The following is a 27,199-nucleotide window of genomic DNA, read 5'->3' as shown; positions in this document are numbered from 1 at the left end:
TATTGGATTGGTTAGTTACCTCCAGTACAATGCTGAATAGAAGTAGAGAAAGTAGACTTCATTGCCTTGTTCTCAGTCTTCTGGAGAAAGCATTCATTTTTATGATTTCAATAGTAGGTTTGTCATAGTTACCATTTATCAGGTTAAGGAAATTTTCTTTTATTCCTAGTTTGACAAGTTTTTATCATGAATGGATATTTAATTTTTCAAGTGATTTTTTCTGCAAATTGAGGTGATGTGGTTTTCTTTTTACAATCTGTTGATATAATGAACTACTCCAATTGTGTTTAGAAATTTGAACCAACCCTACATTCCCAAGATGAACCTGATTTTTTTAGTATATGTCATCCTTTTCATATATTGCTGGATTTTATTTGGTAAAATTTCTGTCTCCATGTGAATAATACTGGATTATAATTTTCTTTGTCAAGTTTTGATATCTGTGTAATGCTGGCCACATTATATGAGTTTTGAAGTATTTCATCCTCTTCTATTTTCTGGAAGAGTTGGTAGAGAATTGATATTATACCTTCCTTAAATTTTGGGGAGAATTCAACAGTACAGTCCTCTGGTCCTGGAATTTTCCTTGTAGGAATGTGTGTGTGTATGTGGTATGTGAGAAAGTGAGGGGTGGGGAGAGAAAGAGAGAGGGGAATTTTTTTAACTAAAGATTAAAATTACTATGATGGATATAGAGCCATTCAAGTTTTATCTTCTTTTGTGAGTTTTGGCAGTTGGTGTCTTTCAATGAATTTGTCTATTTCATCTGTTTCTTGGCATAAAAATGTTCTTAATATCTTTATAATGCCTGTAGAGTCTAGAGTGATAATATATTTTTAATTTCTAATACTGGTAATTTGTGTTTTCTTTTTTTTTTCTTTATCAGTCTGGCTAGAGTGTATCAATTATACTGATCTTTTCAAAGAACCAACATTTTTTTTTTTTTTTTTTTTAAGTAGGCTCCACATCCAGTATGGAGCCCAGTGTTGGGCCTGAACTCATGACTCCAAGTTCATGACCTGAGCTGAGATCAAGAGTCGGACATCCAACCGACTGAGCCACCCACGTGTGCCTCAATGAACCACTCTCTGATTGCATTTATTTCCTCTTATTCTTCTGTTTCATTCCATTTATTTCTCCCCTTTATTATTTCCTTCATTTTTCTTGATTTTGTTTTATTTTGCTGGGTTTTTTTCCAGTTTCTTAAGATAGAAATTTAAATCATTGAACTGAACTCTTTCTTCTTCTCTAAAGTAAGCAGTTAAAATTATAAATTTTAATGTGCTTTAATTTTCACTTAATTCAAAATATTTTCTCATTTTCCTAGTGATTTCTTCTTTGTTCCATGGGTTAATTAGAAGTGCTACTTAATTTCCAAATATTTAGAGATTTCTTTCAGATATGTATTGGTTTCTAGTTTAATTCCATTGTGGTCAGACCATATACTCTGTATGATTTCAATCCTTTTAAAGTTGACGAAATTTGATTTCTGGCAAAGAATGTGGTCTACCTTAGTGTTCCATGTGTACGTGTAAAGAGTGTATTCTGCTATTGTCAGGTTGTGTCACCTATAAATATATCAATTAGGTCAAGTTGGTTGATAGTGCTGTTCAAGTCTATACTAATTCTCTCCACTGGTTCCACCAATTACAGAGAGGTAAGTGCTGAAGTCTGTAACTAATTATTGATTTGAGTATTTCTCCTATAATTAATAAATTCATCCCTTTATATGTATATATAAAGTTCTGTTATACATTTAGTATTGTTATGTCTTCTTGATAAAATTTACCCCTTTCTGTCAGATTCACTCTCTACCCTTCTTCAGGCTGGACTCTATCCTAGGAGCCTGAACTTTATAAGGTTACATCCTTGCCCTCTATTTTTAGGTTGGTTTTAGCCAATGAAAACCACCAGTTGGACACTGCAGTATGGAGGGAAAGTGGTTTGCATACTTAATCCTTCCAGCTCCTCCCTGTTGGGTGGCAGGTTGGCAGTAGCTATGTTCCTCTCTGAAGGTACCATAGGTGGCTATCAGGTAGGTAGCTGTCTCCTACCTGAACAAGTCTCCTTGGGCTCTAGTAATCCCTCTTCCCCCAAATCCCTTAGGCCTAAGGGTGATAATGACTCTGATTAGTTCTGGATGCTTCGTGATTACTTTTTGTTTTCCAGTAACCCTGTCCATACCTTTATAAATGTCCTTTCATTAAGTATCTTTAATTACCTCTCTTCAGTATGCTGCCTATTAACTTGCTGGGGATTCTTACTGAAATGCATTAGAGTACTAGCTTACCTTATTTACAGGTAACTTACTTGGTTCTTCGCATTCTACTTAACTGGTTCAACCAAGTTGATCACTCATCAGGCACTTGAAAAAGGAAAAAGGGGTCTATCCAAATGTTTTGATTAGAGGAAGAAATAATAATGACTGTCTATTGACCCAATTCTCCTAAATAGTGCCAGGGTCCAATATTCTCATATCTAGACACTGTTTCCTAGGGATTGTTATAGATGACAATGTGTCATGCTAGAACTCCACCTGGACCCTAAAAAGCTGCAGTGGTCGCCAAGAAGACATCTCAGGGCACATCGTGTGAACATAATGGACATAGGACCCATCACAGTAGCCCTAGGTTGCAGTCAGAATAGAGATCATATTGTGTTCCCCCCCCCCCACACACACACCTCATCCCATTTCTTAGAACACGTGCAGTATTTGGTTTGCACAGAGGAGTTATGACAGGTTCTCTGTACAGGAATTAAACACAGGACAAACTATTCTGGAGGAATGGGCAATGGCGAATACTCAAAATTATAGGAGATCTGAAGGAGCAATTATCACGTTTTTCTTGAATCTTAAGTCAGTGATACGCTTAAATGTGTTTCTCTGATTTAGACTGGAAAGTCTTCTGAATAGATTTTAAAGAATACTTTTAAAAAGATAAAAATGCTGCACATGGGCTATACCTCACAAAAGCGACCAGGTTTAAGCGATTTAAACCTGTCCAGATGTGTTGCAAATAAGGGGAGCGACAGTTTTATGCCAAAAGCAGGGACCATCTGACTTACTCAGTGCTGCTATACACTGGATTAGCCTCATTTTTGCACATGCCTTGTCCACAAACCACGAACAATAGGCATCCTCGATCTTAACAAAAGAGTTGCGGCACTAGCGCGGTAACAGGAGGGGATGGCGCGGCTCTGGGTGTAAATGAGACACCCACTTCGGACTCACTTGAGCAAAACTCTTTTGTGTCCCGCGCGAAAACTACCCAGAGGTGCCTAGGCCTTGCTCACCTCAGCCTCCAGTTTCCTTTCCCCGTGAGGCCCCGCCTTCCAGCCGAATTCACCAATTAAAGCTACATGCACAGAGAAAAAAAAAAAAAAAAAAGAAAGAAAGAAAAAGCTGCTCGCAGTACCGAGTCCTCGGGCGGCTGACTCTCGCGAGAATTCGCGGAGCGCCGGCGGTTCCCGCAGAGACCTAGAGAGCGGATCTCCGGGGGCGGGCTGCGCCGTGGCCCCGCCCTTCCTGAGCGCGGGCGCGCAGTGGCGGGAATTTCGCCTGTTTCTGATGTAGACCTCACCATCGCCGAGGTTGTAGACCCGGCAGCTGGGGGCGGGTCTCGGGGGCCAAAAGTGTGAGCAGGTACGCCGTGCCTCAAACGAGGGCTGCTCCGCTGCGCAAGTCACCGGCTTCCTTCGCCCTGTGCTCGGCCCGCGCTGGTCGCCGCCGAGTGGGGACCTGGCGGAACTTGCCTCCCGGCTGGGAGGACTAAGAATTGGCGCCGGGCCGTCCCTGATCCCCACCCGGAGTGCGCAAGGGAGCTTTTCCACGACACTGTTGGGAAACTCGCTCGGTACTTTTCGGTAACGTAGCGGGCGGTGCAGGTCGAGGCGGGGTTGGGAGCTGAAGCTGGATCTGTCCTGCAACCATTTCTTTCCTTTTCGCGCTGTCCGGGCTGCAGCATCCGACCTAGATGGCAGATGTGAAATTCCTGCCGCAGCCAGTCGGGGGTGCATTCTGTCTGACAGCCTTGATATGGGGGTGTCGGTGTGGGGAGAGTTGTTGAGGAATTGGCTTCTCGGGCTTTCTTCTTTGTGCTGGGGGAACGTTTTGAGAACTTTCTGAGATCACCGCCAATCGCTTGGCCCGCCCCACCTCCTGGAATCTAATCACAGTATCTGTGGAATCTTGAATGATATGAGTACCAAACATTTCAGGACAGAAAGTAAATAATGGATAACTGTTCCACTGCGTCGATGTTCCTGACCGACAGCTTGGAACTGGAGCTGGGGACAGAATGGTGCAAACCCCCTTGCTTTTCTTGTGGTTTTGACAACGGAGGAGGAGGAAATCATTTTTCTGGAGAGTCCTACCTTTCCAGCGGAGCCCTTAAGCGGTAGGTAAAAAATCGGGGACTGTGTTTTTCCCTTATCAAATTTTTCATCAGTTTCTTAGGAATGTTATTTAATTATGATTTCAGCCAACTTAAACTTCGATGCTCAAGCCATGTTTTTGCAAAACGGCTTAGAATATAACATGGGTGCAGGCTATCAGTTCTGTTGTCGGTTTCCTGGTTAAAGCATACCTAGAAGATTTTGGGATATTGAGAACTTCTTGCTACCGGATGTTTTCTTATCTTACAGCTACCTCAGTTTTGGGGTAGGAAGCTGGCCACTAATTCCCCTTTTACTTAAAGTGAAAGCTAGGTGGGCTTTTTGAATTGGAATATCCTTCTAAAACATGAAATAATAATCTGGAGCTTCTCAGTAATTCTTAAGTTAGACGTAGACATTGTTTTGTTGCCCCAGTTCCTTCTAATTCTGTGTATCTATACACAGAAGTCATAGACTTATTTTTGTTTTAACTTTTGAATAAATTCACCAGATTGTGTAAGTTCACAAGAATGTTATTCTTTAGAGTTCTTGCCTTAGGCAGCTGTACACAAGTTGCTGTAAAACTGCAGTTGTTGAAATATTTTGGGAATACCTGCTGAGGCAATTTCAGAAAGGAAGCCATTTTTGTTGATTTTATAGTTGTACCTTGTTTGAGACCTTAAAAGAGATTATTCAGTTTGATTATGCTCCAGACATGGCTCAGAGTAACTTTTAGCTGTTTTAAACATTAAATGCCCCCTCAAAGGATGAAATTCTTCGACTGAAGACCATAGGCCAAAAAAGTACGTTCCCTAGACTTACTTTTTGAATTTTTCCCCTAAGTTACATTGTTCTTTAGTTACACTTTTTTATCACTATATATGACTGAATTTTTCATACAATCTAAATGTAATTCCTGGAGATGTAAGGTACCAAGGCATATCATAATTTTATGGTATCATTGTTGACATGTCACATACAATATGGATTTATATAATGACAAAAAAGATATGCTATAGTTGGGATTTAGCATACTTTTTATAAGATTAGAGTTTTCATTTCAGATTAATTTTGAATCTTGATCCTTTACCAACTAATTTTGAAGAAGATACAGTGGAAATATTTGGCATTCAGTGGGTTACTGAAACAGCATTGGTGAATTCATCTAGAGTGCTCTTTCATTTATTCAGGTATGTTTTGTTTTGTTTTTAACTGCCTTTGAGCATAGATGCTTTTCAGTTGTGTAAGTTACTTTGCTGGGTGGTTTCTGATACCAATATTACAAAAGCGCGAGTTGTTCATGTTGCTCTCTTGATTATCTTATCAGTAACAACGATCATGTAATGTTTGGAGCAGTGATTTTAATGATTCGTTTTTTAGTGAGTGTTCATTCTTTTTCAGACTTTTTATTCAACATTTGACATCATGTATTGAAAACAAATATTTAATGCTTTGAACCATATTATAATTTTGGAAGAAAACTAAAATACTACTATTGTTGCTGAATCGTCATAGTCTTTCACTGATTTTTAGAGAATGAAATCAGACTTTCCAAATATATCTTTCAGACTGTATAGTAATATGATTGATTAATATGATTAAGTTGGACAACATTAAAAATTTTAATGAAATTTTCCAAACATATACAAATGTAGAGAGAATACCATAATGAAACTTCACATACCCTCTCTCAGTGGTAGTACAACACCAAGGTTTTATCACACTTCCTTCATCTGTCCCTTTCCCTCTTTTTTTTGGTTTGAGTATTTTTAGCAGATTCCAGGCATCATGTAATCTCACCCTTAAATATTTCAATAAGCATTTCTTAAAAATATGAACTTTTAAAAAAACATAAACAGTATCTCATTATCACAATTAACATTCATTATCATTTAATAAGATAATTCCTTATCATTTAAAACTCAGTCCATATTTAAATTTTACATGATTTTGAAATGGAATCGGTTGTTGAAGGCAAATTATCCAAAAATACATTAAGAATATTTAAATGAAAATGGAAAGGTGGAAAGATTCCTCCTCCCACCCTCATCCCTTGAGGTCTTGTGAAGAGACTGTATCTGTGCCTTGTTATGTGTTTTACTGGGAGAACAGTTTGAGTGAGTGATTCTCTGTAAACGTGAACATTATAGAGTGAGTTGAGTATTCAGGACATAGGTCATGAAGATGAGTCAACGTTTAAGGAGTTGAAAGGCAATTAGGAAGAAGGACAAGAGATTACTTTCAGATATTAAGGGGGGACATCATAAATACAGCTTTCCTTGATAACTCTAAGTTACTCTTCCTTTTCTGAACTCCTATAGTATAATTGTCCAGTACAATTTAACATTTCATTATGTAACTGTTAACCTAGGATTTTTATGTAAGTATCTTAAACTTTTTGAGGGTATATAAACAATATCTCATTGATAGTAAAATCTATGATATTTATAATTATATATACACATATGCAGCTTTTAACAGATATTTTTGGAAGGTCAACAAAGGCATGTTTTATCTTTTCTCAGTCTTGACTATCTGACCCTGTATAAATATCCACAAAGTATTTTAAACTTCATTCACAAATGAGAGGCTATGCACATACTAAAGCTATGTAATAGATTTGGAAATATCCCTATAATACATACTTTAAATTTTTCCAAAATTAATTCTCACCTTACGTTTTTTTAAATTAGGCAGCAACTATACAACTTGGAAACCTTATTACAAGCCAGCTGTGATTTTGGTAAGTTTTAAGCGTTTTTAATAGCAAAAAGGAATTGAATTGCACATCTATGATGCGTAATTGGGATATAAGAACATGGAGGAAGAAGCATTAAGTTAGAAGTTCAGGATAGTGTTTAGTGTTCAGAAAAGATATAACACTTAAATTTTGTTGTAGCTGAGATTTATAGTATTTTTCTATGTCTGTGATAAAATTGATTTAAGGCTAAACATTTCTAAAGTGAATTAACAACTTGCTTTGGGGGCGGGGAGTGGGACCTCATGCTGTCTTCTTGCTCTGCTTTTGGTTTGTTTTTGACATTTAATGGGTTACTCATGGAGGGGGGTTGGTATAGTTAAGGTAGTGAAGGGAATTGAAGACAGTGTTTTAGCGCAGGCTAGCTGCTTCTCCTTTCTGGCAATTGTGTTCCAGTGTAGGAATTAGACTCATCACACTGTGGTCAGCCTGGGTTCCAACCCTAGCTAATTATCGGTTTCACACCAGGTAAGAGGTCCCACCTCATGGAGTTCTTGTGAGGATAAATGATATAATGCATGTTAAGTGCTCAGGCTAATACCTGTTATTAGTGATGCAACTAAAGATCACCTGGAACACACCTTTGGTCAATGAAAGGTTGAGTAGCTTACTGACACAAGAAGGAAGTACACATCATGAGAAACAGTTGGGGCTTCTCAGGGAGAGTAGGGAGGGGCTTGTGATAGGGTTTGCACTTGCACTGGTGATTTGAAAAGAGTTTAAGGGGACTAGGACTTTATATTGGATTGGATGGTGTTAAGCAGGGACAGTGTAATGAATTGAATATGTTAATTTTTGTCTAGGAGGTGGGACCCAGAAAGACAGACTAAGGAGGGTTCTAATTAGTAAAGTAATAGTCATGTTAGCTGCAAGAGGGAAATATTTTGTTTTTGTATTTTGTTTGTTTTTCCGTGATTGCATAGTGCCTGGTTTCTGTATTCAGACATGATTACAGAGAGATTTTGTTTTTGTCTTGTTTCACCATAATCACAGAGTGGCCCCATCTGATTATTTTTGATATTTCATGAAAACTTTAGTTTCAGTAGGGAACATCATGACCTAGTTGTTAGCTATCTGCCTTCAGGGCTGTTTTGTTTTCTCACTGTGTGCTCAGTAAATGTTGAGTACTATTTATCACCTGAGGCTCTGTCTCAGGCCAGGTACTGTGTAAGGTGACGATGAATCAAAGTGGAAGAATCTGCTGAGGAGTTTGTAGTTGGTAGGACATAGAGACACACAAGCATAGGACAGCATGGTAGAGGGAAAAGTGTAGTAATCGTGGCATGTATAAACTGCTATGGGAGCCAGGGGCTTCATCTGTTTAGGGGCCCATCACAGAGTGATGCCAGATCTTGGTCTACAGAGATGAGGAAAAAATAGGTAGGTAGGCAAAAGTTTTGGGGGAGCGGAAGAGTTCCAGGTGGAAACAACTGTATAGACGAAATCATTGAGGTGTATTGAAACCTAAGTTCAGGGAGCAGGAAGTGGTAATTATGTATGGTTGGATCAGAATGTATGATAGAGTGATAAATTTGGAACAGATGAAATCACAAATGAACTGCTGCTTGCATGGCTTACAAATTTTTTTGTCACTGCCCATGGATTAATTATTTAAACTTTGATAACACTTAATCTATTTTGGTTTCAGGGAAGATATCCACCCTCCACTGCAAAGCAGACAATATTAGGCAGCAGTGCGTGACATTTCTTCATTATGTTAAAGTTTTCGTCTTTAGGTAAGATGTCAGATGAGTATTTTGATTACTGCATGAATTTCTGAGTGCATGTTCATCCAGAGTCTGGTTATTTATTGTATCTATCTTTTTTTAGGTATCTGAAAGTACAAAATGCTGAGAGTCCTGTTCCTGTCCATCCGTATGAAACTTTGGAGGCACAACTTCCGTCTGTGCTGGTTGATGAACTTCATGGGTTACTCTTGTATATTGGACATCTGTCTGAACTTCCCAGTATTAGTCCAGGAGCATTTGTAAATCAAAACCAAATTAAGGTTTGGCTTGTTTCATTTAATTTTTAAATCCTCGGGTTTTTTTTTTTCTTTTCGCAAGGAATATTCATTCATTCAAGAATGAGGGAAAATAGTCAAGAGTGCAGCTCAGGGACTAGACTGCCTGAGTTGAAAATCTGGCTCCTCTTCTAATTATGTGCCATTGGGCAAGCAACACGTCTTGCCTCAGTCTCCTCACGTGTATGATTGGTTTGCTTCCTAGAGTTATTGGGAAAATTAGATAAGTTAAAATTAATTAAATAAACTGCTTAGAATATAATATAGACTGAAACAGTGGTCGCTGTTCTCAATTCCAGTTTATAACGTGCAGATGTGTGTAAGTTTCAAGGCAAAATAACCTTTATTTTGAAAAATTTGTATCATTTTTCCCATCGATAAAGGTTTGGGCAAATCCTAGTGTTTATTACAGTAAAATTCAAGATCACCTTTCTATAAAAGCTACAACTTCAAAACCACAGCATTATGTCTATTCTTACTTTTGAGACCTTTTTGGAATATGATTAAGATTGTTTTGACTCTTCCCCTTTTTTCTACCTGTGAAATCATTCCTGTAGAAGATTTGTTCTTTTAAAATTTGTATTGATAGCATGACCCAGTTTATAGATGTAATTTAACAAATTCTCCATAGGAAAATGTGAGCTTATATGAATGGCAAATTGTAATTCCCTGTGGGTTTCCCTGAACTCTCAACTTCTTTCATTCGATTTGACTTTACCAATTTGAATAACATTCAGTTTTTAGGAATGTGTCTTTGCCAAAATGTAAGGTATGAATAAATGTTTATGTATTTCTGTGAAATTTAACAACAACAACAAAATGCACTCTTCTTATCAGGGACCAATGTATGTAATATTAAAAATAAAAAGTCCAAACTGAATTCACAGGTTAATATGTCTAATCCATAGAAAGCAAATAGATAATTGCTTATAATCATAACACTTAATAAATATTCGTGGATAGATTATGGGGAGAGGGATATTTTTCCTTCATTTTGGTCTCTATAAATTGGACTGGCTTTATTTTCTGGATCTTCATCAAATGCTTAAGAAAATAAAAATTAATAATTTATCTAGCAGTGGAAATAAAGACTGCAAAGGTTCTCAAACTAGGTTTTGCCTTTCATAGCCTTTTTAATTAGGCAAACTTGAAAAGAGGTTATTTGAAGATCAAAAGGCTGAATTTTTAATGCCCATACACAAAAAAATCATACACTGAAATACTGTTCTTTTCTGAAACAACAGCAAAAAAAATCTTACAAAATGAAAAGTATCTTTTAAGACTGTATTTCTTGTGTTTTACCTATCTTATATATGAAAAGTATTTAATTGGCATTTTCAGTTAAGCATCTGTCTTTTATTTTTAAGGAACTTTCTTTATTAGAGATATTTGTTGGGTATTATGTATTACAGATACTTTCATCAATTTATCTTTTCTTTTTTAGCAATTAATCTGCCTTGCTATGGAGATGGTTTAAGTTTTGTATATAGTCACATTTGTCAGGTTTTTCTTGTGTGTCATCTCTGTGTGGTTGTTAAAAATACACTTGTTTTTTACATTTATCTTTTTAATTCATCTCGTTTTAAAAAATACGCTGTGGGGTGGGAAATCTAACTTTAGTTTCTTGCAAATGAATAAGTTAATAACCAGTCTTTTATTGAATGACTCATGTTTTCCCCACTGATTGGAGATACCATGTTTATTTCTCTCTTGCCTATTTTTGCTGTTTATTTATTATCTATTTCTGAGCCAATACTGTTTTATTAGTGTAGCATTTTATTTTGTTTGCACATTTGATAAGACAAGTCCCCTCTCTATCATTCTTCCTTCTTCTCTTAATAGAACATGTATATCATTGTTATTTATTTTTAAAGTGATACTAAATGTTGGCTCGGGGAAGGTCATTTACAACCCTACTATAGCACAGTAGTTAAGAGCACTGGCTTTTGAATCAGAATCAGATTTTAATCTTAACGTGTGAATTAAAAGGTAAATTTCTTCACTGCTTTTAACTTCAGTTTCTTTTTTTTTTTTAAACATTTTTTTTTAAACATTTTTTTAAGATTTTATTTATTTATTTGAGAGAGAGAATGAGATAGAGAGAGAGAGCATAAGAGGGGGGAGGGTCAGAGAGAGAGGCAGACTCCCTGCTGAGCAGGGAGCCCGATGTGGGACTCGATCCCGGGACTCCAGGATCATGACCTGAGCCGAAGGCAGTTGCTTAACCAACTGAGCCACCCAGGCGCCCTTAACTTCAGTTTCTTAATGGGCATCTCAATAGTCTATTTCTCCTGTTAGAATACTTCATAGGAGTTCCTGGGTACTCATTACATTTAAAAACATATTTCCTAGCTAAAGTCTAAAACAAGATTATGAAAATAAGTGGTTAAAAAATTCTTTTACTGCCTTGCAGCTGTAGTAAGATCAAAGGTTGGTTGGAAGGGACCTTTACTGTACAAGTCTACTTAGCAGCCCCAAGGTAGGTCTGTCCTAAAGCATCAAATGAAAATATGCTTTCAAAGATCTCCAGTGAAAGAATCCTCTAATGAAAAAGACCCTGTTTTTCCCTAAGCTTTTGAAGAGTGGGTAGGTTACTTGGTTCCTGATACTTATGCTTATGGAGGAGTGTCGTAGCATGCTGTAAAATGCCTACTAAAGTATTATGAATTCTCAGTCACGGTTGATAATGTCCTTCACAGCTTTTTCCACCATCATGGCATTTATTACATCTCCACTTAGATATCCATTGGATGGTGCTAGAAATTCTTCACATGCTGGGTGAAAAATTGAGTAAGTTTATGGATTTCTGATTTATATCCTTTTTAAATCTAAACCCTTAATTGTTTTTTTTTTAAATTACAGGTCATCATTGCTTTCCGGGTTTTTTAATTTTTATTTTACATCAAATAGTAACCAAAGTAAAAAGTCAAGGTCTTATTCCTTTTTTCAAGAGAACAGTTTGGTCCATTTATCTTTCCATACTTCTATATTAGTCTGTATATATATATATAGAAACTCTTGGGTAGGATTTTTGTCTTTGTTTCTAACCACAAATGGTAGTGTTCTGTGTAATGTTTGATTCAACAGTTTTTTAGAGATCTGTTCGTGTCAGTACATATAGTTGTACTTTATTCATTTAAGGGCTGTATGTTATGGCTCTATCATAATTTATTTAGCCAAGTCTATTTTTTAATATTTCCATTATTTCCATTTTTTTGGTACTACAAGTAATATTTCACGGAACATCCTTGTGTGTGTGTATATATATATATATATATACGTATATATACATTTTTGAATACATGTACAAGTTATTCTGTAGAGTAGATTCTTAGAATTGGAGTGGCACATTCAGCTTTAATATTGTAACCACTGCTTAGTTGCTGTACAGAGTTTCCCCAATTTGTGTACACTGCAAGCATGCCTTTGCCTCATTCTCTTGCCAGTAGTGGATATTATCAGTTATTTTTATTTTTTGCCAAATAATACACGAAAAATGATATTGAATCTCTGTTCTGCAATTTTTTGAGTACCAATGAAGTTGAACATTTTTACATAATTTTACTGTTTTTTATATTTGCTTTATTATTCATTATCTTTTGCTCATGTTTCTTTTTTTAAAAAAATTAGTAGTTTGTATATATTATGGATAATACTTTTTTATTTCACGTATTGCCTGTTTATTTCTTGGTCTTGCTATTTGGCATCTTTAGAGTCCATTATCAACTTAGCAATATTTTGTAAATATTACCTATTTGTAAATTATCAATTTAGGTTATAGGTTATAAAAACATCCATTATCTCAATACCTAGTTTTCAGTAAACTAATAAATACAAAAATACATGTATGTATATATGTGTATGTGTGTACACATATATATACATGCACACAAACATACAAAGATGTCTACAAATACATAATTTCTTCTCTCACATGGACTTTGTATTTCAGATAATAATTCCTTGGAGCAATACTTCAAGGTGTACTTAATCTGATAGGTACACATTTTAGTATCTATTATCTTGGTTTTCTCTGTTCATACCACAAAACATTTGTATGTGATTAGTTAATCAGTATTTGTTTACAAAATGTTTTAAAGCCTTTATTGGTCAGAAATATTGGTGAAGATTTTCTAGCATTTCCCCACTTTTATTTTTTTTTCCTTAAGTGACGTTACATTGTTACATTTTAAAGATGACCACATTAAGAAAAGAGAAGTCTATTAAGTGGCACTTGAGAAAATTGAAAACTTTCTTTGGGTAATGTATATCAGTGATCATATAAGAAAGGAATTGTCCTCAAATTTAACTTTTATTTCTAAAGAAATTTGTTTTTAACTGTATATGTTGCAGTTTTGTTGTAAGTCAATTTAAAGGAGTATAGTTACTTTCCTCCTTCTGAATTAGTAAAATCTGTAGTTTTAAGTAGGATATATTTTTTTATATTTTTAGAACAAGTTGTATACGGTCATCAATTTATGAATCTGGCAGGTGACAATTTAACCAACATCAGCCTATTTGAAGAACATTGTGAAAATCTCCTTTGTGATTTAATAAGCCTGTCACTCAACAGGTATGACAAGGTAATGTTATAAGAGTTTATATTACTACATTTGAAACTAATGGTGTGTACTATATGTTGGCTACTTGAATCTAAATTAAAAAAAAGTTTGTTTTTTTGATGCTTGATGATAATAGTCCTTAATGTGTGTCATTTATAAGAATTTAATCTGATTGGTTTACTTGTTAGTTCTCCTAATTTTATATTTATTATGGTCTGGGAGTTGAATTAGAAAAGAATTTGATTTAAACATTTAAAACAGGCTAAAATTAATTTATCAGAGGCAGTTGTTTTGTTTTAAAAATAGCTTTTTCCATCTTGTCAAAAATAAGTAGAAACAGGATGTTTATGACAATAACTGGAAATTTAACTTCTATGCAACTAGGAGAGTCCAGCCCTTTAGTAACATATATATATATAGTTACATAATATAATAAATGAGTACTATAAATGAGTATATGTTTATTGTTACATAATACAATAAATGAGTCAACTAATTTTAGTTGACAAATTTAAAGGGAGATTTTTTTTTTTTTTTTTTAAAGATTTTATTTATTTGACAGAGAGACACAGCGAGAGAGGGAACACAAGCAGAGGGAGTGGGAGAGGGAGAAGCAGGCTTCCCGCTGAGCAGGGAGCCCGATGCGGGTCTCGATCCCAGGACCCTGGGATCATGACCTGAGCCAAAGGCAGACGCTTAATGACTGAGCCACCCAGGCGCCCCAAGATTTTGTTTTTCAAAAAAGTACAGAAACATGGGGGAAATTACATCTTCTTACTAAATTGTGTTTGAGTGTTTAATGCAGACAGTGATTTGAAGATGCTACAATACCTACTCATTTTCCAGCAATGGAAATGTGTTGATTTATCAGTTATTTCAAATTGTTAGCATAAACCTTATGGGAAATCAGGATTTATAATTTTTTAAAATTTAGATTGTGTTTTATGTATTATCAAAATCTTCTAAATCTGGTCTATATAATTTTATAATTGATGTTATTTAGTGGATTGACCAGACATGATTTAGTAATATTTTTTGGGGGGGTGGGGGGTTCCTCTTTTTTTAAGTTCAATTAACAATATAGTGTATTATTAGTTTCAGAGGTAGAGTTCAGTGATTCATCAGTTGCATACAACACCCAGTGCTCATTCCATCACATGCCCTCCTTCATGCCCACCACCCAGTTACCCCATCCCCACCCCCCACCCCCCTCCAGCAAGCCTTAGTTTCTTTCCTATGCTTAAGAAGTCTCTTATGGTTTGTCTGCCTCTCTGGTTTCATCTTGTTTTATTCTTCCCAGGTTTTTTTTTTTTTTTTTTACTAACCAGAATCATGCTGTATGTATTGTTCTCTGATGTGCTTGTTGGAGATGTTCTCAGCCTAGCACACTCCTTTTATCCATTATATATTCCACAGAAATCGTTAAATGTTTGGGTTGCTTCATTCTGCTGTTATAATTATGCCCACTTTTGTGCACAGACTTGAGCACAGGGGCAGGAATTTGAGAAGAGTGTCAATTTGAGCCCTTGGCAATCTGAGGTGAAGGCGTGTTGACTTGGCATTGAGCAGGTGGCAGGCCGTGCATGCTGACTCGGGCAGGAGGGTGGCTGGACTGAATTTGGGGCCCACAGGCCAATGGCATCGTGTGTGACAGGGACGTGGCTGGTTTTGCTTTTAATTTTTGTTTTTCTGGGAAACTCTATCTCTCCCTCTATTCTAAATGAAAGCCTTGCTGGATAGAGTATTCTTGGCTATAGATTTTTTCCTTTTAGCAGTTGGAATTTATCATGCCACTTTCTTCTGGCCTGCAGAGTTTCTGTTGAAAAGCCCACTTGTAGCCATATGGGGTTTCCCTTATATGTACCTGCTTTCCTTTCTCTTGCTGCTTTTAAAATTCTCTCTTTATCACTACTTTTGGGCATCTTATTTACTTTGTGTCTTGGCGCAGACCTCTTTGGGTTGGTTATGTTGAGGGCTCTCTGTGCTTCCTGGATCTGGATTTCTCTTTCTTTCCCCAGATTCAGGAAGTTTTCAGCTATTATTTCTTCAGACGAATCTTCTGCCCCCTTTTCTCACTCTTCTTCTGGGATCCCTTTCATGCGACTGTTAAGCCTGACAGTGTTGCTGAGTTCCCTGGGTCTATTTTCATTTTGCGTATTTTTTCCCCCTCTCATCTGCTTGGCTTGATTGCTTTCCATGGCTCTGTCCTCCACGTGGCTGATCCTTTCTTCTACTTCCTCTTGCTTGCTATTTATTCCAGATGGTCTGTTTTTATTTCCATTTAATGAGTCCAGTACTCTTAACTGGTTCTTTTTTATGTCTTCTGTCTCTTGGTGGAGGGTCTCATGGAGGTCCTGGACTCCTTCCTCAATTCTAGCAATTATCTTTATGAGCGTTACTTTAAATTCGCTATCAGACATATTACTTACCTCAGTGTCACTTAGGTCTCCTGCTCTGATTTTGTCCTGTTCTTTGATTTGGGACATATTCCTCTGTCTCCTCATTCTCTCTCTTGCGTTGTCTGTTTTTCTGTGTTAGGAAAGTCCGCTACGTCTCCTGCACTTGAAAGTTGTGGCTTTATGAAGAAGAGGTCCTGTAGTACAATGTCTGTCCCCCAGAACCTGGTGCTTCAGGGGGTGTCTACTATGTGTGTTGCTCCAGGGGTGTCCTACCGTTGTGGCTAGGATGTGTTTGCCTTCAGTCCTGTTGTCTACGATGGCTCTCTACCTGTTGTGGGCAGAGTCTGGTGCCCGTGGTGTTAGTGGGCTGGTCCAGGGCTGCCTTGGGCTTGAGTTGAGTCAGACCAGGCGTTTGCCAGAGATGCAGTAGCACCAAACTGCAGGCACTGTCCCTGTGTAGTCCCCTGAGAAGCTTTTGTTGGTGAGTGGGGTCTGCAGTCAGACCCACTGCCTGCCCCCAGCCCACTGCTGGGGTCACAGTCAGACTGGTGTGTGGTTTCTTCCCCTCTCCCTGGGGCAGGACTCACTTTGGAGTGGTGCTGACCCTTGTCTGGGCCGCGTGCACATTGCCAGGCTTGTGGCACCGCTTTGATGGGATCTTGCCAAGAGCGATCAGAGGGGGTGGATCTGCTTCGCTGTGGCCACTTGTCTATGCCGGGCTGCGGAGAGTCTGTTCTGCCAGTTTTCGGGCTGCTTTCTGGGTTATTTATGCCGACTTGGATGTTCTCTAGGCGGCCAAGCGGCCAGAGGTGAGCCCAGGGACGTCCTACTCTGCCATCTTCCCAGCAGCCTCTCGATTTAGTAATATCTTAAAAGTTATCTTTGACTCTGTGTTATGTTAGAAACATGAATGTAGTGTATGTGAAATAGTAATTACATAATGAATTTCTGAAGTCTAGTTATACTTGCAAATATAGTGCATATGCCTTGCATTATTTAGGGCCATTGAGGATATATTTGTTAAAAAAAAAAAGCTTAACCTAAAATTGCTTAACCTTGGGGCGCCTGGGTGGCTCAGTGAGTTAAGCGGCTGCCTTCGGCTCAGGTCATGATCCCAGGGTCCTGGGATCGAGTCCCACGTCTGGCTCCCTGCTCGGCGGGAAGCCTGCTTTTCCCTCTCCCACCACTCCTCCCCCCCTCCCCCCCGCTTGTGTTCCCTCTCTCGCTGTGTCTCTCTCTGTCAAATAAATAAAATATTAAAAAATAAATAAAATAAAATTGCTTAACCTTTATAAATCCCTAATTGTATTTATTTTGACTTGTAAAAACTTTTTAGTCTGCTTTATAGTGGATTAAAATTTGTTTTCTAATCTTTTTATTAGAAGTTTTTCTCTTGTGGCTGATGGATTAGATCAGGGTTAGGAAATCATTGCCCTGAGGCCAAATCTGACACATTGTCTGTTTTGTAAATTTTACTGGACCACAGCCCATCCTTTTTTTTTTTTTTTTTTTAACCTATTGTCTATGGCTGATGCTGTACGACAGTGACAGAGTTGAGGAGTTGTGACAGACTGTGTCCCAATAAAGCCTCATATATTTGCTATCTAGCCCTTTACAGAAAAAGTTTGTTGAACATTGATGATTAAAGCAAAGGTTTTTGGTTTCATTTTTGTTTTTTAAGATTTTATTGATTGATTTTTAGAGAGAGCACACTCGAACAGTGGGGAGGGACAGAGGGAGAGGGATAAGCAGATTCCATGCTGAGCATGGAGCCTGACCTGGGGTTCCATCTCAGGACACAGATCATGACCTGAGCTGAAACCATGAGTCAGAGGCTTAACAACTCAGCCGCCCAGACACCCCTAAAGCAAAGGGTTTTTTTAAAGGTTGAAAATAAAGTTCATTCTATACTTTTGGTTGTAAAATGGGAATTTAGGGGCAGGCTCAGTCAGTTGGACATCTGACTCTTGATATCTGCTCAGGTCTTGATCTCAGAGTCATGAGTTTGAGCCCCACGTTGGGCTCCACGCTGGGCATGGGACCTACTTTAAAAAAAAAAGTAAAATGGGAATTTATTTTAAAATTTAATGGAATGGCACATATTTTGTAAACAATTTTATATAATTGAACATCAGTTTATGTCATCTAAATCCTTTTAAAACATTTGGAGAGAAAGATGTAGCATGTAAAATTCTTACAGAATTGAATTTGCTTCTTCTCTACAGGTTAGGCCTTCTGAAGCGTTAGCAAGTCACCACTGCCGATGTTCCTGCATTAAAGAATTATGGGTTCTAGTCATTCATCTTCTGGAACACAGAAGTAAATGGTCTCTTTCAGAAGTAAGTTGTAAAGTTGATGTGTTAATTACTGTTCCTAACTCTTACATTGAAATTTTGCAATGGTTTTTGCCAAGAAAAATGCTACAAAGTTCCTTATGTAAGACAACCACCACCACCACCACCACCAAACAGAGCACTGAGTACCAAACACCTACTACATTTTTAACCCTAAAGTGGCAATATGAAACTTCTAGGAGAAGTGCAGGATTTGACTCTTATTTTCTCAAGTTTTTTGCTGTTGTTCTGTCAAGAATCTTTTAAGCTAAAATACTTCATACTGTCTAGTAATCCAGAAAACAATTTAATTAAGAAATATGGCAGATTTAGATTGGGGAGAAATAAAGTCGGTTTTTATTACTGAATTTTATGGCATTATTTCAAGAAAGGAGGAAGAAAAGTGCAAAGGGGAACATAAGAAATCTTGGACCTCATTTTGAGCCAACTCTTCAGAATGGGGCTTTATTTTATTTCAGGTGTTGTGGATTAGTAGAAAAAGAGAAATACAGGTAGAAGTAAGTACAAATAATTAATTATGAAATGATACAATGATTTATGTTATATGAAAAAGTCCTTTGATTTTTCATGGGTTTTATAATTTCCCAGTTTTCCACAATTTGGGGTTTGGGTGGTGCTCTCTCTTTTTAAAAACAAACGTATTTTTGTGAATTTACAAGTACTATATTTTCAGTTATTATCCTAGCAATAAATTTACTGAAGTATAAATTTAGCACATCTTATTATTAAGTAAGAAAAAAATATTTTCCTCGCATTTTGGTTTGTCAGAGTTCAGCTTCCTTTGGTGAGATTTCAACATTAGAGTCTCGGGATTTTTTTCCTTTGATCATTTGCCAGGATGTTTTGTCTCACTGACATGGTAAACATCAATTTTTCCATTTTCTGTAAAGCTTATCATTTAAGAATTTTATATTTCTTTATAATTTTTCTTATTTTACCAACTTCAGACTTGAACATGTAAACTACATATAATTAATGTAGGCATGTTCATATTTGATTCTCTTAATCTTTCTCTAAATTTTAAATAAAAAAGTAAGCATAATTTTAAAATATATTGTAGAAATTTGCATAGCAATATGTATTGCTTAACCTAAATGATTTATATGCTGTTCATTTGATGTAGTAACTAGACTTACTTATCTTAAAATAATGAAAATCTGAGGTCATTTCATTTTTTTAATACAAGTAAAATAACATATTATTCAGACTTTGAAGGCTATTTTATTTTTAAATTCAACTTAGAATTTTCCATGCCTGGAAAGACATTTTGACCTTCCTGTTGAAAAAATAATCTAATGTAATCTAATCATGCTGGGTATCAAATAATAAGCATTTACATGTGTCAGTAAGCTTGTAGAAAGTGAGAAGTCTTGAGGTCAAATACTTCTTGAGGTCAAATACTAAATGTGGGTGGGAACTCAGGTCCCCTGAACACTGAAACTGCCCCATAACCTTATAAGCAGTTGTTAAATTGTATAAACTTGAACATTAGCTTTCATACCCTATAAGGTAAAAGAATAGAAGACAGAGGTCAGAGTTAACCCAAGTTGGTAGCCTACTGATATACTGACTACCCATAAATCTGGGCCCCCAAAAGGATGAACTAGAAACTCAACTAAATTTGTAAGGAAAATTGCAAGTCTTTTACTGTGATGCCTTGCAGTTTAAAATTTCTTCAGTATATTTGCAAGCCAGCCCTCATACAGCTTTATAGCCTGAGTTGCTGTTGCCTAGATTGTACTAAAAATCTCAAGCCAGTGACTTCTAAGCAGCCACAGACAATGGGTAGATACTTAAATCTGTATCTCCCCTAGTAACTCCCCCCCAAAATATAGAATAGCAAGAACAAATAAAACTACACACACACACACACACACACAACGTTGATAGCATAACTACAAGATAGGAATGATAAAAATGTTAACGGTAAAAACCACCACCAAAGCTCTACCATAAAACTTTCTAGCAAGCAAGGGCAGCCTGAGAAAAAATGCTAGCAGTAGTCCTCAAATTGGTCTAAAACCACTGCCAGTTTGTGAAAATACTGAGATTGTTTCCTTGTAAGTCAGAGAATGGGCTAGAACTTGAAAGTGTGTATATGACATGAGGAGGCACTCTTTGAAGGTAGACCTTCTGGAGAATAAAAAGGCAAAAAAAGGAATGGTACCCTTGGTGATTGGGAGGTGAAAGGAAATAAAAGGGTAAAATGATCTAGAAAAACAAAATCAAAATTCTCACACCCCACTCTCCTACCACCACCACCAAAAAAGAAAGGAAATCCAGGAAAGAAATGGGACTTTGGTATATTGGCAAAAGAGGGCTCCACTGAACTAGAAATCTTTTAAAGTAGTCTAAATCTACTAAATGAAAGAAAGGAAAAAGAAACTTTGAAACAAGTGTTTATAAAGTTACTACTAGGAAACAGAATTGATAGACTTTAGCTGATGAACCCTTTCTCCAAGAAACAACTGTGAAACAGAAGAAAATTATAACACTCCAGATTAAACAGGCAGGCATTTGGGGCTGTACAAAAACACCCTGAATAAGATATTTAGTTGTTAAAAACAAGTAGACTAAAGCCAGAAGTGAATGGAAAGAGTAAGTGGAATGCAGGAGAGAAATGAAAGAAAAATCATTTTAGAGTTGAATAAGTGACAAGGTGCCAAAGAAGAATATACTCAAATGAAAATTTAATCAGGGGTATGGAAGAAAGACAGAAAACAACCAGGGGAATAAAAATTAGATGAAGAAAGGAATATAAAGAGTTAGAAAATAGCTGAAATGGAAGATAAGCAAAGAAGAAACAGCTGTATATATAAATGGAGTCCCTAAAGAAGAAAACAGAATAGGATATAGCTAACATTCAAAACTATTATCCAAGAAAACATTCCTAAAAAAAATTTAAAAAAAAAAAGCTAATTCTACATATTGAAAGGGCCTACCAGATCACTGGAAAGATTAACTCCAAATAATCCATCCCAAGGTATATCCTGTTAAAACTACTTGACTTCAGAAATACGGAAAATGACTTTAGGTCCTTTAGGAAATTATCAAATTTTCTAGACAAAAACACCTAATAACTTACAAGAGCAAAGTAATTTGACCTGCACTAGACTTTTCAAAAACATCATAAAAAACAAGTTAACATTTAAAAAGACTCAGAAAGCCTTCCTCCTTGTGAGAACGCAGCCAGAAATCTGTTATCTAGAGAAGGGCCCTGACTCCACTATGACAGACCCCTGATCTTGGACTTCCAGCCTCTGGAATGAATAAACAGTATGACACAACAGAGCAGCCCTCAGCTTAGAAAAAAGTGATGTAGGTCTCATCTCTTTACTGTATAGATATTATATGGACCGAAACTGTGAGATACTCCCTTGATAGAAAGCTCAAGACTAAGAAAAAGTGACCAAACCAAAAGGAAACAAAATGACAGAAAGTTTCTTCTAAGACAATAAAGAAGCAAGTTAAAAATTACTCTTTGTACTGACTATCTGACATGCAGTGTCTTTGGGGATGGAGATGGATGAGGATAAGCCAAGAAAGAAAAACAGAAAAAACAATTGAAAATTTCAGGAAAAGCAGGGCAGCTTCTCTGCTTCATCCACCTGGGTGTTAATGATATCACAGAAGACATGTTGACAGCCGGCTGAGCTCCACATAGGGCCTGTTCTTACAAGCTTTCCGGACTGAAGGCAGAGGTTTTGTTTTGTTTTGTTTTTTGTGTTTTTTTCATCTTGTACAAAGATTTTGAAACTTTGTTATGTGGCAGCACTGATGTATACAATGTATTCATTATGTTTTTAAAAGAGGAAATCGTGTGTGTGCACATGCTTGTGCACAGGCATGCTAACATTCTTCCAGAAAGAAGTATTTGATTCCGTCTCCCCATCCCTTGCCTCCCCCACCCCATCCCTAGAATGAGGGAGGTGAAGATTGAATGGGATTTGGAGTTTTCCTGCTGAGAAAGAGACATTTTCTGCAACCAGGTCTGTGTTCGAAGGACTAATGTTCTAAGGAAATTACCCGAAGGGGAGAGGCTGTTCAGGGTTTTTAAGTTATTTTCAAATGTTGCCTGGGCTCCTGCTGACTTCTGTGAAGCCAAGAGGATGATGCTTCCCAAGAAGCAATTAGAGAAGCCTAAGAGAGACTCAGGAATGTTTGGAAATTCACATACACCCCAAATTAGATGGGAATTCCAGGAATGGAAGTAAACTAATTTGATCAGGGACATATTTGTGTTCCAAGAAATATTCTAAATGCTGGATCTATGTGTATGACTGTTTCCTAAAAACCCAACACTCACTATCTAGTAAACATCAATTAGACTTCAATTTCAGAGAAGGAAAGCAAATTAATATTCCTTGAGTGATACTTCTTATGTGCCAGCAAGTAGAATGGGTGTGAGGTTAAGTAAACTGTTTATATAACAGTCAGAATATGATAAACAGGGCTTCCAGTGTGGATTTATTTGATGGTACAGCCCATGTTATTTTCCTACCACATGATTATGTAAGAAAATGCACGTTTAAGAAAAAGAAAAGAATAGCTAAATTAATGCACTCCTTTTTTGGGGAAACAGACCTAAATATATTTTAGGTGCACTCCCCAAAGTGCCACAAATAAGGCAGGGGACACCTGTGCGATGCCATGTGCAATCTAGTAGTTTCTGACCTGTATACATTATATTTCAGCTGCCACATGTATGTGTAAATTTATATATGTTGCCACCTTTAAGCATTATAAAAAGATTCTTGTAAAAATTTTCTGTGAAATAAAAACATCAATACCAAAAACAACAACACAATGATTCAAAATGTATGGGCCAAGAATTTTATAACTTTGACCCTAGCATTCCCACTTGTAGAAGTTTACCTTTAGTATATACCTATAGCAATTCAAAAATTCATATGCCTCAGGCTCTTTGTTGCATTATTTGTAAAAGCACAATGTTAAAAACTACCTAAATGCCCATACACAGGAGAGTAAAACCATGGTTTATTAGCACATTAGAGTATTATGTATTTGTTCAATAGAATGAATAAAATATCTGAACTGATAATGGTTTGATTTCCAGGACTTATTGTTAAATAAGCAAAGTGCAAAAGAATACTTATAGGATGCCACCTTCTGTGTATGAAGGGGAAAATAGGAAATGTGTATGCTTAGTTGTCCCAGATAAATACTGGAAAGACAAATCAGGAACTATTGAAATTGGTGGGTAGGAATGGGAGATTGGTGAGTGACAAATGGAGTAGAAGGGTTTGAATGTGTTATGACATTAGAACCATGTTAATTTTTAACATGCTCCAGAAATAAATCAACGTGTACGGAAGAGGAATTCAGTGGAATATAAAGAAAAACACTTGAACCTAACTGTATTACAAGTGAATAACACATGGGAGGAGCTATGGGGGCCGGGGTCGGGAGGGAACTGACCTGGAGGACTTGGAATGCACTACTTTGACAATTTACGCTAAGGCTAAAGACAAAAGAATTATAACGAACTTCAGATCCTGGACTCTTGTTTGTAGATTTGTCTTACAGTGTTATATATGGATTAGCAATTCTAGATATTTGTACTCTAGGACTGAGCAAATTAGTAAGTACATTATGGGTAATTAAGAACCACTTTGCCACTGTTGGAAAATTGAGTTATAAATATGGAAAGAGGGAAAGATAGAGTGAAAGATAATGTGTTGGAGTGGAATTTGAGAGATCAGTATGAAATAATGTTTTTTAATAATTGGAACTAGATAGAGATTTGTGTGTACGTACATGCATTTCCTACCTTATCCACTAGGTGGGCCTACAAACGATGGTATCTGAGTAACAATGAGGAAACTGCAATGTCTTGGTGTTGAAATTACTAACCTCCATTGAAAAGAAACAAAGCTCCTTTGGCAAATGTCTTGATCTTCCACACTGATGCATGGAAAATGAAAAATGAGACTGGAACATTCTGTACCGGAAACTAAGGAGGTACTCAGAAAATAATGAGGACATGTCAAAAGGACAAAAGAGCCAACATGAAGATCTCCCACACTCTAAACCTAGGATAATTTGAGAAACAAAAGATAACAAAGGATTGTGATCTATACAATAAGTGTTTATGGTTCCATACTGATATAAATAAACAAATAAATAAATAATAAATAAATAAATAGAGGGAAGGTGAGTTCTTCCTAATAAATGTAGATGTTGATGGAATTAGAAAATCACCAGTTGACAACCTCCTTAGTAATTGTTTCAGGCATGAATCCTCAGTGGCTGCCAAAAGTATGATGAAAAACAGAATAATTGCACAGCTTGCTGTATCTATACAATACCAATTACAAGGGGAGCCATAACTTTATGGTGTAGAAAACCTGGCAGATACCATCTTAGCCATGTGATCAAAGTTAACCAATAATAGGACAAATTGATATTATGTACCCTCAATATGATGCAATGAAAGAAGAAAAATGTTTCTTTGGTATTCTTGCGAAAAATGTATACTGTGAATCTAATTATGAAATTATGAAAGATAATTACTGAAGAACTGTTAAAGATGAAAGGAAATAGAAGAGACCTGGTAGCTAAATGCAGCATGTGAGAATACAGAGGAAATCTGATAATGCTTTTATCTGTAGTCCCAAAGGAGAGGAAATAGAGAGTGGAACAGAGCAAATACTTGAAGAGAAAATGGCAGAAATTTTTCCAGTGTTAATGAAAGTTATCATATTAAGAAACCCAATCAGTTCTACGTAGGGTGAATAAAAAAAGAAAAGCAGACCGAGATACATCATGGTGAAACTGTGGAACATCAAAGACAAAGAGAAGAGCTAAAAGCATTCAGACAGGAAATTATGTTACCTTCAAAAGAGTGACAATTAGACTGTAAACTGACTTCTCAAAAGCAAAGGAGGCCAGTGGACTGGTACCTTTATTGTATTAAAGCAAAGTAGTTGTCAACCTAAAATTTTTTACCAACGAAATCTTTCAAGAGTGAGGTGAAACAAAGCTATTGTCAATGAAGCAGAATTGAAGGGAATTCTAAAAGATATATTTTAGAAGAATGATGCCTGAATTGGGGAAGGGGGGAAGTGGTGTGATGTATGAAGGAATAAAGCACAAAGAAAGTAGTAAATGTTTTGTATAAATCAGTAATATAATCTACTGGAATTTAAAAAAGAGAGTTAAAGGACACAGTAATCTGGCCTAGAAATTAGATAGGTAATAAATGAATTTAAGGTCCTTATTTTGTCTAAGAGAAGAGCAAAGATATATATTATCAAGACATTTGGATGTATGCTATTATTTCTAAGGTAATCACTGAAAGAAGAGAAAGTAGACTTTAACTTACAAGCTAGTAGAGGGGGAAGAAAAGAAATATTTAACCCAAAAGAACTCAAGAAAGGGGTGTTTGTGGAAAACATAGGTATACAAACAAATACAGAATAAGATGGTAGATTTAAAACTAAATGTATGAGTCATTAACTGCAAGTGGACTACTGAAATGCTCATTTAAAAGATACACTGTCAGAACAGAATGTAAGCTGTTTACAAGAGGTAATCTAAAACAAAATGCAGAAGGGCTCAGAATTGATAGGAAAAGATGTAAGAAAGGTAACGTATTACACTAATATTGGAGAAAATTAGACTTTAAAACCAACAAAAGCATTAAGTCATTGTGTACTGATAAAAGGTTCAACTTATCAGGAAGGTAAAGCAAATTAACATTTTTATGTGGCTAAGAACAAAGTATTAAATGTAGAAAATAAAAATTGCCTGAACTACAAGGAGAGATATACATATGCATAGAAATATTGAGATAGGTGAAAGAAGATATAATTGAAATTGTAAAATATTTCAAAGTAAATGATAACTAACATACTAGTTAAAGCTTTGGGACTGTAGCTAATGATACACAGGGAAATTTATAACTTTAAATACAGATGTTAGAGGGGGAAAAAAGTTGAAAATCAATGAGCTAAGAATTCATCACACACAAAGTTAGGGAAGAAAATCCCTGCATTATAAACCCAAAGAAAGTAAAAGGTAGCAAATAAAACTAACACAGATTTATGAAATTGAAAATAACAAAGATGATCAAATCAATGAAAATGATCAAAACAGTCAAAAGTTGGCTCTTCAAAAAGATTACTAAAATTGGCTAATTTTTCCTGAAATTATTACAGTCAATACTAGAAATTTAAAAAGGAACATGACTTCAGATTCTGCAGATATTTTAAAAGTTGAGGTATTGTCATCAACTGTATGCCTAATAACTTGAATAGGTTTATGAAATGGACAAATACTTAGAAAAAAAAATTTACTAAAAACTCATCCAATGTTCAACAACAGTATATCAGGTAAATGGCTTACCATATAGTCATATATTAGAATACTCTGATGAGCTGGGACTATACTCTATTAAAGTGGATGAATCTCAGAAACACATGTTGAGGAAAAGAAGCAAGTTATGAAAGAATAGAATTAGGCCACTTAAGAATACAAACGCATTAAAAAAATCAGTGGTGGAAAGCCAAACGATATCTGATTTAGGCTTATATACCTGTGTGACAAAACAAAAAAGGGAGGGGGGATGATTTATTATGAAGGTCAGGATAATGGCTACGCCTGGACAGCAGAAGATGTGATTGTGGAACATGTAGAATCTTTGTAAAGTATTAATTAGGCTCTAGTTCTTGTGTTTTTATTATTATTTAAGTTTTATAAACGTGTTT

The 27,199-nt window shown here is 36.3% G+C and overlaps 2 protein-coding genes across 3 annotated transcripts in view; one reads left to right on the top strand and one right to left on the bottom strand.

Annotated features, from left to right (window-relative positions):
- Positions 1-3,397, bottom strand: part of LOC118001450 — a 469,207-nt gene extending 465,810 nt beyond the window's left edge. Inside the window, exons 1-2 of the mRNA XM_034991563.1 lie at positions 3,295-3,397; positions 2,291-2,365 (exon numbers count right to left, since the gene is read on the bottom strand). The gene's annotated coding sequence lies outside the window, so the exon portion shown is untranslated. The remainder of the gene's footprint in view (positions 1-2,290; positions 2,366-3,294) is intronic.
- A 139-nt stretch (positions 3,398-3,536) lies between these two features.
- MMS22L (MMS22 like, DNA repair protein) overlaps positions 3,537-27,199 on the top strand; it is a 132,864-nt gene continuing 109,201 nt past the window's right edge. Inside the window, exons 1-9 of one of the 2 annotated variants that reach the window (XM_034991562.1) lie at positions 3,537-3,864; positions 4,219-4,397; positions 5,439-5,564; positions 7,068-7,117; positions 8,781-8,868; positions 8,963-9,140; positions 11,855-11,945; positions 13,608-13,738; positions 18,342-18,455. In XM_034991562.1, coding sequence (XP_034847453.1) covers positions 4,234-4,397; positions 5,439-5,564; positions 7,068-7,117; positions 8,781-8,868; positions 8,963-9,140; positions 11,855-11,945; positions 13,608-13,738; positions 18,342-18,455 — 942 coding nt within the window. In that variant the 5' untranslated portion in view covers positions 3,537-3,864; positions 4,219-4,233. The other variant, XM_034991561.1, reaches the window with a different exon arrangement.

The sequence above is a fragment of the Mirounga leonina genome, unplaced genomic scaffold, assembly GCF_011800145.1.
Source record: "Mirounga leonina isolate KUSES-001 unplaced genomic scaffold, KU_Mleo_1.0 Mir_53, whole genome shotgun sequence".
NCBI lineage: Eukaryota > Metazoa > Chordata > Mammalia > Carnivora > Phocidae > Mirounga > Mirounga leonina.
Note: the sequence above shows the minus strand (reverse complement) of the source record. Positions and strands in the feature narration are given on the sequence as shown.